General features: G+C 36.7%; 1 protein-coding gene across 3 annotated transcripts in view; it reads right to left on the bottom strand.

Moving 5' to 3' along the window:
* Positions 1 to 1,750: 1,750 nt before the first annotated feature.
* LOC130216925 (la-related protein 4) overlaps positions 1,751 to 12,178 on the bottom strand; it is a 29,861-nt gene continuing 19,433 nt past the window's right edge. For 2 of the 3 annotated variants that reach the window (XM_056448860.1, XM_056448862.1), the window contains 5 exons: positions 11,229 to 11,280; positions 10,979 to 11,137; positions 10,775 to 10,899; positions 6,357 to 6,549; positions 1,751 to 4,820 (listed from right to left, as the gene is read on the bottom strand). In XM_056448860.1, the coding sequence (XP_056304835.1) occupies positions 4,434 to 4,820; positions 6,357 to 6,549; positions 10,775 to 10,899; positions 10,979 to 11,137; positions 11,229 to 11,280 (916 nt within the window). In that variant the 3' untranslated portion in view covers positions 1,751 to 4,433. The remainder of the gene's footprint in view (positions 4,821 to 6,356; positions 6,550 to 10,774; positions 10,900 to 10,978; positions 11,138 to 11,228; positions 11,281 to 12,178) is intronic. The other variant, XM_056448861.1, reaches the window with a different exon arrangement.

Here is a 12,178-nt window from a genome sequence, read left to right as displayed (position 1 = left end):
AAAACTTCAACAGCATCCTTTTTTCTAATGATATATGATGTAATAAATTTGCATGTGAAAAATAAGTATGACTCTCATATTGTTTTCTTCTAAATCTTTAGGAAATGTTTTTGGTACATCAAAAAGTGTGGTTAATGACCAACTGACAAGCTAATCCAGCAAAAAATAGTGCTTAAAAAGTATTTAAACATATAAATATAAAATGAGGCTAATAACTGCAAAAGGGTCCATATATTCTAGGAATAAAGAAACACCTCTTTCACCAGGCTGGCTACGGGCCTGATGTGTGTGTATACTTGTTTATGTGGTTTTCGAGGACACAAAATTGTATGACAAGGGTGTGACTTTGTACTCTATTAAGGTTATTTTATGAAAAGGACACACCTTTTGTTCTTGTAATTCAAAATGCTTAAAAATCATATTTAATGGGGTCTTTTGACATTGAAAATTTGCTACAGTTGGCAAGTAGGTAGGAAGCTGTCTTTACAGTATAAAATACATTATGCCTATGGAGAGTCCTTGTGAACCAGATATGCACGTGTTTGTTGTGTGTATACATTAAGATTTTAGCATTGTCACAAAAATTTCAACAACAAATGGATTATGGCTTCCATTATACCAACATTTTATAATACATTCATTATATCTTTTCAGGCCCTTTAAATAAAAAAATGTAAACATAATAATAATAATAATAATAATTATGCAGATCTACATGATTTTTCTAGCCTCTCTTGTAAAAAGTATATTTGAAAATTCATGGCTAACAACAATTGAAAACTTTGTATTCATTCATTTTAATATGGGTCTCTTTTCATGCTTCACACTTTTTCATTGGTCATATTCTCTTTCAACAATAAGGTTCAAAATTTAGAATAAAAGTTACTTGTAAAATCCTTCCTCCATTTATAAACAATACAGTTGTGAAAGATGACTTCTCTTACGTCAGATTGTGTTTTTTTGCACAGCCTGATGTTGGACTCATGAAAAATATTTGTTAGCATTGGCCAAAACTGATTCGCTTAAGTCACACCGAATCGATAGCCAACAGAGGATTCAGTTTGGTCTTAATGACTTTTTCCTATGGGATATTTTCACAATAGTGGCATAGCAGTCAAAATAGGACAAATTCAGGCCCTTGGTCAATAAGGGGCAGGTCTTCCAAACCACCCGAACCCCCCCTGGCTACGAGCCTGTATTTAATAAAAACTGATAGTGAAATTTGATAAATGTGACAAAAGACTACAGTGATGACTGCTGAATAATCTGTTATCACATAAATACATTTCATTTTTAAAATATATGAAAAGAAAACATTTTACATTAACAAACATGAAGAGTTCAGATGCAAATACCTCTCATTGCTAATTTTAGAAGACAATATCAAACGGCATTTGGAGGTTTTTGCATCTAAACTCTTCACATACATACATACATACATACATACATAACTATATATAACTATAACTAATAAGTTAAATGAGTTAAATAATACACATTTTATAAGCAAGATATCTTACCAAACATCTAACATCTGATTGGTAGTTTGCAATCAAGAAAAAAAGTAGTGAACTAATAGAATTTTGTATCTTTCAAATACCTTTAATACTTAGATGTTTATAAACAATGAATAGCCTTAGGGCTTAAAACATACGATCAAGGTCTTATACTTGTTTTATATCAAACATAAACCTCTAAAGTGCAACACAAAATGGTTAAATGCCAATGAATCAAATGAACGAGTCAAGAGTAAGGCCAAAACAAAATAATTTATTTTCTTTTTGTGACATTTTATGCAGACAGCTAGAATTTAGTGTCTCACTTCAATCCATTGTTATATAATTCTTCCCTTTGCCACACCAACCCCTAAATCAATTAACAGTAATAACCCAAACATTAAAGAGAAATTTGCTATTTTCTGAATAATTTTGCAAGCCTGTCAACATCAATATCATTACCTTATGCTCCTAGTATAATTTCACATTACATAATAAGATTTGTTTAACAAGTTAGTGCATTTCATTATCCTAAACCACTAGCTGCTCATATTCATTAATGAAAACAAGAAAAAAAAGCCCCAGTGATTTGTTATTTACCGCATTACTAAGCCTCTAGTAAATGCATCAAGTATTTTCTCTGCTGAAATCTCAAAAAAATATACAAATATGTTAAATCTGTGATTCTCCCAATGTCCTTTTGTACATAGTCATGATAACAAACTTACAAGGGACGTGGGGGTATGGGGGGGGGTGCTTTAATATATGCAGCAAAATTAAAATAAATTAAAAATTGATTTTTAAAAAGCAATACTTTACAATGAATTGAACAGCAATACTGAATCCTCTTGATTAAACGTTCAAATAACAGCACCAATTCACCACAGCAGTTTTTTTCTCATCTTTTTTTTTGTAGTGAACGCATCCCTGCTATTTATATTCCCCACTTTAGTCCCTATCAGGTACCATCTACAAAAGCAACTTCCAATTTCTAATTACCCACACACATGCCATCCTATCAAAATAAACACACACGCTGGCATTGGCGTAGCAATGACGATACTCACATTACCATGGCAAAGCTATAAGAAACCTTGCTGCGATCTTCACGAGAGGATTTTGCACAGATATTGCCATTTATCATCCAACAGTCAAAACGCTCACAGGGGAAAAATGTCCAATTTTAAATTAGGAGGTTGAATTACAATTAATGGAGGACACATTCAGGGGATACCAAACATATAACATTCAATTCTCCTTTGAATTTGATCTCTGTCATCTATAAAACAGCATGAAATAATCAGAGTCTGGTGAAGACAGCATTTAAGCTTTGCCAAATTGGAAGTCGATGTAAAATGTGAGATCAGAAACAGATTGAAGTGACTGGAATGAGATGAAATATGTCACCCTGAGTCAGAAAACCCACTCTGGGCATTAAATTTGCACAAATTAGTTTCCGAATGACTGGAAAATTCATGATTTCTTCCAGTGAAATGCAAAAAGTGGTGACGATTAATTAAAAAAACGACTGATTTCATATAACAGTGGCAAGCATGTCTTATCATTTCAACAGTTATAGATAGAAACTAAACCGTAGATCTGCTTAACCTACATAGCATCATGACCAACAGCTCCATCCAACCCCGAACGTATTGATTATTAAAAGAAACCCTCGAAATAAGAACCGATCTACAAAGCGATCGTAATTCTTGACACTGCCTTGTGTTTGCCCAAACCTCCACCATCTTGTTGTAAACACAGTCAAGAGCCTGACTGATTATCAGGATATTTTGAGCATGCTCAGAATCAGCCCAGGAAGAAGAATGCACATAATAAACAAACAAAAAAAATAGTGGACAAATCTGAGATGACACAAAGTTGATGAGTGCCTATGTACCTGACTGTTACAGTTATAATTCACAGGCTGTTGGTTACTCAAACTAACTACAAAAACAATGACAAAAATCACACAGAAAAATTAAAAAAGAAAGAAAAAAAAAGAAAAGAGAAATCACCCATCAGCAAATCAGTGACATAACAGCATCATAATTGGCAGGCTTTGACTTCATGACAGTAGGCTATATATTTGAATCATTAACAAGGCTCCATAATTGATCGTAAGTAAATCCGAGCGCCCGTTACAGATTAATCACGAGCTACAGTATGTCACACAAACTAATGCAAAACTCCAGACCAAAATCAGCCCTAAAGATACTTAGCGAAATATTCCACTCTCAAGCACGCGTCGCGTATTCTACATGGGAACTAGTTCCCCGATGAGTCAACTCTACAGCAAACCACATCCTTCCACACAAAAGGTTCATTTACATGGTCAAACCACTCCGGGAGTCGAGCGCCCAGTGTGCCGTGACTGCAAATGAAGCAACCCAAACGCAAAGAAAAGAAAAAAAAAGATGAATCATTGCATGTCAAAGTGATATCTTTGTATAGGTACATGACATCGTTTATGCATGTTCCTTTTCTTAGTGCATATGCTCTTTGCAGACCACCATTAGGGCCATCAGACCGCCCGCTTTCTCCACCTCTCCCTAATAGAGCTAAGAGAGGCCGTACTCAAAAACCAAACAAAAAACTCACATGGATTTACATTCTGAAGGGACATTGTCAAGTTAGAAGCATGAAATGTTTTGTTTTTTCTTATTTTTCCTATTTGATGGTGTCCTTCAGCAAGCAACAAATGCTTCCAATTTCTGATGCCCGTTTGCCTGGAAACCCCAGTCTGTGCATTGTCACTTCATGAGACTTTTCCTCTGGAAGCGCTCCAGGCAGGAGAGGTGAATACCTTTTTAAATTTTGACTTTATATCATATTTCATCTCTTTATATATATATATTTATATATATTTACATATATATCTTATATATATGTGTGTGTGTGTGTAAATATTCATACATTAAGGATTTCTGTTGAGAGTCTTTACTTTGGCGATATGGGTGGGATGTTCTGCTCTTTTCCAGTGTGTCTGGAACCTCCCTGGGGGGAACCGCGATGGCTGAAGGGAGGGCGTCTCTGCTGCTCTCGCAGCTTGAACCCCCCTGTACTGCTTCTGGGGGGTCCGTTGCTGCGCGAGAAGCTCTGGGAGTCACGGGCCGGCCGGCCCTCCCTGGCCTTGCAGTTTCCCCCCGATTCCTGAGGCCGTTCCTGTTTGCTTGCGGGACTGGAGGCCTGCTCCTCCACCTTGTTGACACGCAGCTCTCTCAGAGGCTGTGCGCTTGCATTGTTGGGGCTGGAAGAGGATGCTGGAGGAGGGGGATCTTTAGGTGGTCGCTGACATACTTCAGCGTAACTGAGCTTGCGAGGTTCCTGAAGAGAAGATGAGAAAAATGATAAGGTTTGTCACTTAAAATTTAAATATTGAGTGAATGGTTTCATCTTCGAACTCATGGAGAGTTCCATGATTTTGGAAAGATAAAGCACATATAAATGTATTATAGTTTTATCTCTATTTTATTATTACTTTTAATATGCAGCTGTCAATCAATTCAATGGGCGGGGGGACCACACTCCTACATAAAGTTGCGGTCGGTCTGAAAACCGCTCCAATTGGTCCACCATTTTTATGTTGTTAAATTGGAAAAAAATATATATATATATATTAAAAAAAAAAAAAATTCACTGGGTGTGTTTAAATCACCCCAATATGACGGTCTATACACTATATCTACACATACGTCTGTCCAAACAGCTTGAAAAGTAGATTTTTCACCATAGGTGTCCTTTAAAAGTACATACTCGGTGACTAATATTGTTGGTAACGTTCATGTTTTAACTATATTTATGCTAGTTTTTAAGATTTTCAAGATCTGTTGTTAGGACACAGGTTAAAAATAAATACATTATTAAATATTTGATTTAGAAAAAGAAAATGCATCACACTATGTACATACTTCAATAAAATAATCTGCAAGAGAGGGGAGGGAGGCATCCAGGTTAGAAAGAAAGAAAGAAAGAAAGAAAGAAAGAAAGAAAGAAAGAAAGAAAGAAAGAAAGAAAGAAAGAAAGAAAGAAAGAAAGAAAGAAAGAAAGAAAGAAAGAAAGAAAGAAAGAAAGAAAGAAAGAAAGAAAGAAAGAAAGAAAGACAGACAGACAGACAGACAGACAGACAGACAGACAGACAGACAGACAGACAGACAGAAAGACAGACAGAAAGACAGACAGACAGACAGACAGAACGATAAAACGAATGAATGATGTAACGATAGATGTAACAATAGAACAATAGATATAAGGATAGAATTATAGATAGAACGACAGAATGATAGATAGATATAATGATAGATAGATATAATGATAGATAGATATAATGACAGATAGATATAATGACAGATAGATATAATGACAGATAGATATAATGATAGATAGATATAATGATAGATAGATATAATGATAGATAGATATAATGATAGATAGATAGATAGATAGATAGATAGATAGATAGATAGATAGATAGATAGATAGATAGATAGATAGATAGATAGATAGATAGATAGATAGATAGATAGATAGATAGATAGATAGATAGATAGATAGATAGATAGGACAAAATGACAGAATGATTGATAGAATGACAGAACAATAGATAGAACAACAGATAGATAGAACGACAGAATAATATATAGAACAACCAATAGATAGAACGATAGAAAGATAGAAATATTAGAACGATATATCTAACGATAGATCGAACGATAGATAGATAGACAGAGTATAGGTCTTCGCTTAACAAACAGAAAGGTAAGAAATGGGGTCTTCAAGCTACATCCCAGATTGTAGACACGCTTCCAGCTGACTACTTGCTATTCTAAATATAATCATTGGCCTAAGAGAAGCTAAACTCACCAGCGCCGGGGTACTGGAGGGGGCAGTGTTAGATTGGGGGGCTGCAGGCAGGGCGGAGCTGGGCTGAAGCTTAGGACCAGGTGCTGTTGGGGCAGGGGCGGGCTGAACGGCTGCGATGGGGGCAGAGGTCACAGGCGGCTCTTTATAGACTGGAGGCTCCACCTTCTCCGGTTTCTTCTCCAGGTGGTTGGAGCTACAGAACACAAGTAACAGAACTCAGACACTGGGGCATTCACATGGACATTAGTGAATAAGACCCGTTTTACATGTTATAGTACACAGAACAATTAATGGCACGTCATTACATCCCCACGCAAACGCCATCTGACAGTTCCTCCAGAATTTCACATATCAACATCCAGTTAGTCTTCAGCAGGGTGCCATAGACAGCTTTGCGCGTTTCATTTAAAACTTTACAAAAGCTTCACATTGATTTGGGGGCTGAAAACGTATGTAAAAACGGGCTACAAAGTGGACGTTTTTGACAATGCGGCTAGTGTCATGCCTAGGGCTGAACAATATATCAACATGTAATCGCATTTGTGATTTAGCAAAATTGTCTTGCACATCATATGTGGAAAGTATGGTAATGTGATCAGTAGTAAATTTCCTCCAAAGGCCAGCGGGCACTCTCTCACGCGAGTTGCACAGAAAAACCAAATATTCCCCGAAGAAAACCAGAAATTACCAGTCCTTGGATAATCTTTATTGACCTTGTACTAACGTATGAGCGGGCGCATCCATTGGAATCTTTTCGGTGTGATTCCCTTTCGTTGATTATCGTACGTTAAAAATGGCTCGTTGTGCAGCTTGCTGTTGCAAACTGATATTTTCTTACTGTACTATTTAATTTTTATGTATAGTCATGAAACACTTGTTTGTAGAGAGAGTAGTTTCATCGTTTTCTGCTGTTTATTATTCCTAGTCATTTCTCGCAAAGGTAGCGGAATCGGAAGTACTAAAACAATCACAAAAAACAAGCGTACTTCCGCATCACAGAATAAGGTCAATAGCTAAGTAGGATAAACACAAGATAACTACTTTCACTAGATTCGTATCCATTTCTCCTATAGTGCATGCCTTAGGACTGTGGGGGGAAACCAGAGCACCTTGAGGAAACCCATGTGAACACGGGGAGAACACACAAACTCCACACAGAAATGCCAACTGAACCAGCCAGGGCTCGAACCAGTGACCTTCTTGCTGTGAGGCGACACTACCCTTTGCTCCACCTTCGTAATTATCAGACTTAACAAATACATGACAAAAATGTAATGATGCACTGCCTTTGTCACTGCTTAGAATGCTGTTAAATAAACGTTGCATGCTTTACTCTGTGTAAGAAGCCACATAATTTCACAGAAGGACTTAATTCAAACCCTCGACTGAAGCTATGAAGTAACCTTTAAGTCATTACACAGTTGAAGTCAGAATTATTAGCCCCCTTTGATTTTTTTTCTTTTTTAAATATCTCCCAAATTGTTTAACAGAGCAAGGAAATTTTCAGAGTATCTCTGATAATATTTTTTCTTCTGGAGAAAGTCTTTTTTGTTTTATTTCGGCTAGAATAAAAGCAGTTTTAAATTTTTTAAAAACCATTTTAAGGTCAAAATTATTAGCCCCTTTAAGCTTTACATTTTTTTTTAGATAGTCTACAGAATAAACCATCGTTATACAATAACTTGCCTAACTACCCTAACCTGTCTAGCTAACCTAATTAACCTAGTTAAGCCTTTAAATGTCACTTTAAGCTGTATAGTAGTGTCTTGAAAAATATATGTTTACAATCATCATGGCAAAGATAAAATAAATCAGTTATTAGAAATGAGTTATTAAAAATATTATGTTTAGAAATGTGTTGAAAAAAATCTTCTCTCCGTTAAACAGAAATTGGGGAAAAAATAAACAGGGGGCTTATAATTCAGGGGGCTAATAATTCTGACTTCAACTGTATGTGGTATTTGCATGTGCTTTCGGGTTTAACATTAGCAACATTTACTACAAAAGGCTGTAGTTTACCGAGAAGCTATGCAAACACCTGTTAATATTGCAGAATGATTATTTGCATGCATATTTTGTGTAGTTTGGCGAACTATGTCTTTGTGTAGTTCAGTGTTTTCCAACCCTGTTCCTGGAGACACACCAACAGTACATATTTTGGATGTCTCCCTTTTCTGACCCATATCCTTCAGGTGTTGGAGTCTCTTCTGATGTTATGATAAGTTGATTCAGGTGTGTTTGATTAGGGAGAGGTTGAAAATGTGTACTGTTGGTGTGCCTTCAGGAACAGGGTTGGGAAACACTGGTGTAGTTAACGCTGCCCCAGCTGAACACAGGTTCTGGAGACTCACAGCTGATTGCAGAGCCAGCTTCATAGAATACTGCGATTTATAGTTCAGCCCAAATCATGTCCTTGTAAACACCCGAAAACGAGAGTCTTTGAAAATGATGACATCATGCATGTGCATTATACCAAAGTCCCTTTAAGGCAAGTCATTTCACTCGGCGGCCATCTCTGAAACACCTCTCGGGCAGTATGTTCAGGCATTCTGTGTAAATGGGGAAACATCAAATTCTCCAAAACTGCTTGCCAAGCTTACGATTAAATTTCGTATTAGGAATTATCAACAAAATTAAACAACTGTCTCTTTAGTATCACTTCTAAACGTTTTGAATCACACAAAATCTGCAGAAACTCAGAAACTCGAGCCCCTCCCCCGGTGTATCATCTGTCTATATCGATCAATGATTGGCTCCTGTAATAGAAGGCGGGCTTTATTCGCAACATATCGATCGATGATTGGCTCCTGTACTAGTAGGCAGGGCTTTATTCGCCATATTTACGGTTACATTTTTTCCCATTCAAAATGATACGAGTGACATGTCTCGTGTATTCTATAGTCTTTGATTATACATGTTTAGGGAAATATAAATTAAGGCAAGCACAAACACACACACAAAAATGTATGTTTGTAGTGTTGCTGCTCAAGTGTTTGCTAACGCTTCATCAACAAAGTGTGGTTTTAATTCCAATTACAACCAACAGCAAACAAGCCTCATATGCACATGGCAAATTCTACATACACACCAGTTCCTTGCAGGTGGCCTACTGTTTATTAGTAAAGCCTGGCATATATAATACAAAGCTTTAGAAGATTTAGTAGTAGTCTGAAGTATTGTATGCAGGGCTTGACATTAACTTTTTTGATCACCAGCCACTGTGGCTAGTAGTTTTCAAACATTACTAGCCACTCGCCATTTTCACTAGCCACATTTTTTTTGTTGGGAAAATATATTTTACACACATAAATATGACTTCGCCATGCTAAAATTACTTGATTTAGATTTTGCGTTATCTCCACATGCCTCCTCATTCATTTCACTTTTTGTGTGTCATGTATGAGCTTGCTCAATAATCATGAGCAAATGGCTCATGGTTTCATAGTATTACAATTAGTTTTTATTTCACATAATTTCAGTGCTCAAAATGAAGGGTTTACCAAATTTATCTCTGACCACACCAAAGATAAACAATTAATCATTTTTCAGCCACAAATTTTAAATGTGTCAAAACAAGCAAAATAGCTGTAAACTATACTTTTTATTTAACAAAACATATGCACAGTAATCTGTCCTGGCTAAAGGTCCCAGATCACCAGTTAACTACGCATAAATGGGGAGTTAATCTCCCATTAAAGCAATGTTATTGTAAAAAATGCTAATTAAACCATATTAACGCAAAGCAGGTAAAAAAAAACATACCATGTGATAATGAAAGGATGATCACACACACGGTTAACGTTAGACCCATAAATAATCTGTTCAAAGAATGGTTAAAGCGAAAGCAACTGGCGCTGCTTACAATAAGTCAACTCTGGAAATCTTGAAAGCAGCAAGACTGCATGTTCATCACTTTTTGTCTAGTCTATTTGAAAGAGAACCGATCGCATCAGTTGTGTTTCTTGATACAGTTGCTTAATGAAAGGAAACGGGAGCGCGCACGCGTTATAAGCAATCGCGCGCATCACCTCAGCTGTTAGCGTGAGTGAATATCCTCTCATTTGGTATTAACCTGCTTTGCTCATGCAAAGTTGCGAACGCAATTATTATTGTCAGTCATGTTGCTTCTCCATTCTAAGATCGCCTTTGCATGCATATTTAACCATCCTTATTGTCGAATCCTCCTTTTAAGAATTATTATCTGGGAAAATTATTTTCAACCAGCCAAAGAGGCTAGTGGGAATGTCTGTCTTACCAGCCACTGCTGAAATCTACCCGCATTTGGCGGGTGTTCATGTAAAGCACTGCTTGTATGCATGTATGTATGTATAATAAGTATTGTCTTAATCATGTCAATATTGGAAAATCGTTGATAGAAACAAGCATCAGAATGCCAGCCATTTGAAACGATCACACACCTGGGGGTGACGGTATCAGGGACGTGAGCATTCATCTTGGCTACAGGTTGGATGGGCTTGGAGACGGTCTCCTCTGAGGATGGGCCTGTGGGACTCACAGTGGACTCTTTGTTTGAATCCTGCTGCTGAAGGGAAATGAAACAAGAAGCAATGAGCAAAAAACAATCTGACTGGCGTAACGAGGCAGTTCTCTTAACAACCAACCTTTTCCCTGTTCAGGCCCCGTACAACATCGGAGAGGCGGTTCTCCAGCACAGGCTCCCCCTGCGGACTGGCAGAGCAGCCTGGCAGCGGAGGGAAGTTGGAGGCAGCCAGGTCAAACTTAGGGGGCGGTACCTTCACTTGAGAGAGAGGAATTGGTCTCTGTGGACACAAATAAGACAAAAAATAATTAAGAGGACATAAATAGAAAGGGGTTTAACTGTAACCAGCAACACAAAAACAAATGCATTACTGTTGTGCGGTCATCATCTCGCCGCCTTCGAGTGCCTCTGTATGTCGTTCTCCTGAAACAAAAGAATAATTTAATCTATAAAATGTGCAATCTGAACAAATTTGAATTAAAGTACAAGACCAAAAAGCTAAATACTCCATATTTTCATTAGTTTAGAGGCTACAGAATTAAAGGATTACACATTTGAGGTAATCAAATTACAATTACAATGAGGTAAAATTACAATTATGATCATTATATAACTACTACTCAAAACTTTAAGACATCAAACTTTTTTAAAGGAATTAATATTTTTATCTGACAAAAAGGCATTATTGTTTATCGAAGGAACCATCATAGGTAACTTCATCAACACTGATTTCAATATAATCTTTTTTTTCCTCAAAGTTTTAAAAAAGTTCAAATGTCTAGTGATAACCACCAGTAACTCTCCCAGGGTTTTTAGAGAAGTTGTTTAGTACATTAAATAAATAAATACAATTAATAAAATATAATAAAAGACCTTTCACATCCTGGCAACTCTTTTACCCACTGAAAGATGATATCAGTCCCTCAAGGCACGCACTTTCATATTATTGAACCCCCCTATTGGACATTTAAAGTACTGTACTATATATTCGGGTTACTTTCGCTTTCTCTCAGCGTGCAGTCGACACATGCAAATTATTTTTGGGGCTTATTTATACGTTGAAATACATGTCCGTACGAGCTCTATTTTTACTAAAGCTCTATTTTGTAAATATGCAAGAGTCATTTGATTATAATCAGTTTTATATCACCTGTTTATGGTTGTTCAAACACCTCTTTATGGCGTACATGTTATGATGGAGGTGTAAATATGATCATTTTGCTAATATTCGATTAAAATGGTCTAATTAATAGATTTTCCATATATGGATTTTAAGATTTGCATAAAGAAAGTGCATTAGTAAAAACTGACTGCTGGCTGA

Source organism: Danio aesculapii, chromosome 23 (assembly GCF_903798145.1).
Source record: "Danio aesculapii chromosome 23, fDanAes4.1, whole genome shotgun sequence".
In the NCBI taxonomy this organism is placed as follows: Eukaryota; Metazoa; Chordata; class Actinopteri; order Cypriniformes; family Danionidae; genus Danio; species Danio aesculapii.
The sequence above is the reverse complement of the archived record's forward strand: the minus strand, read 5'-3'. Positions and strand labels throughout refer to the sequence as shown.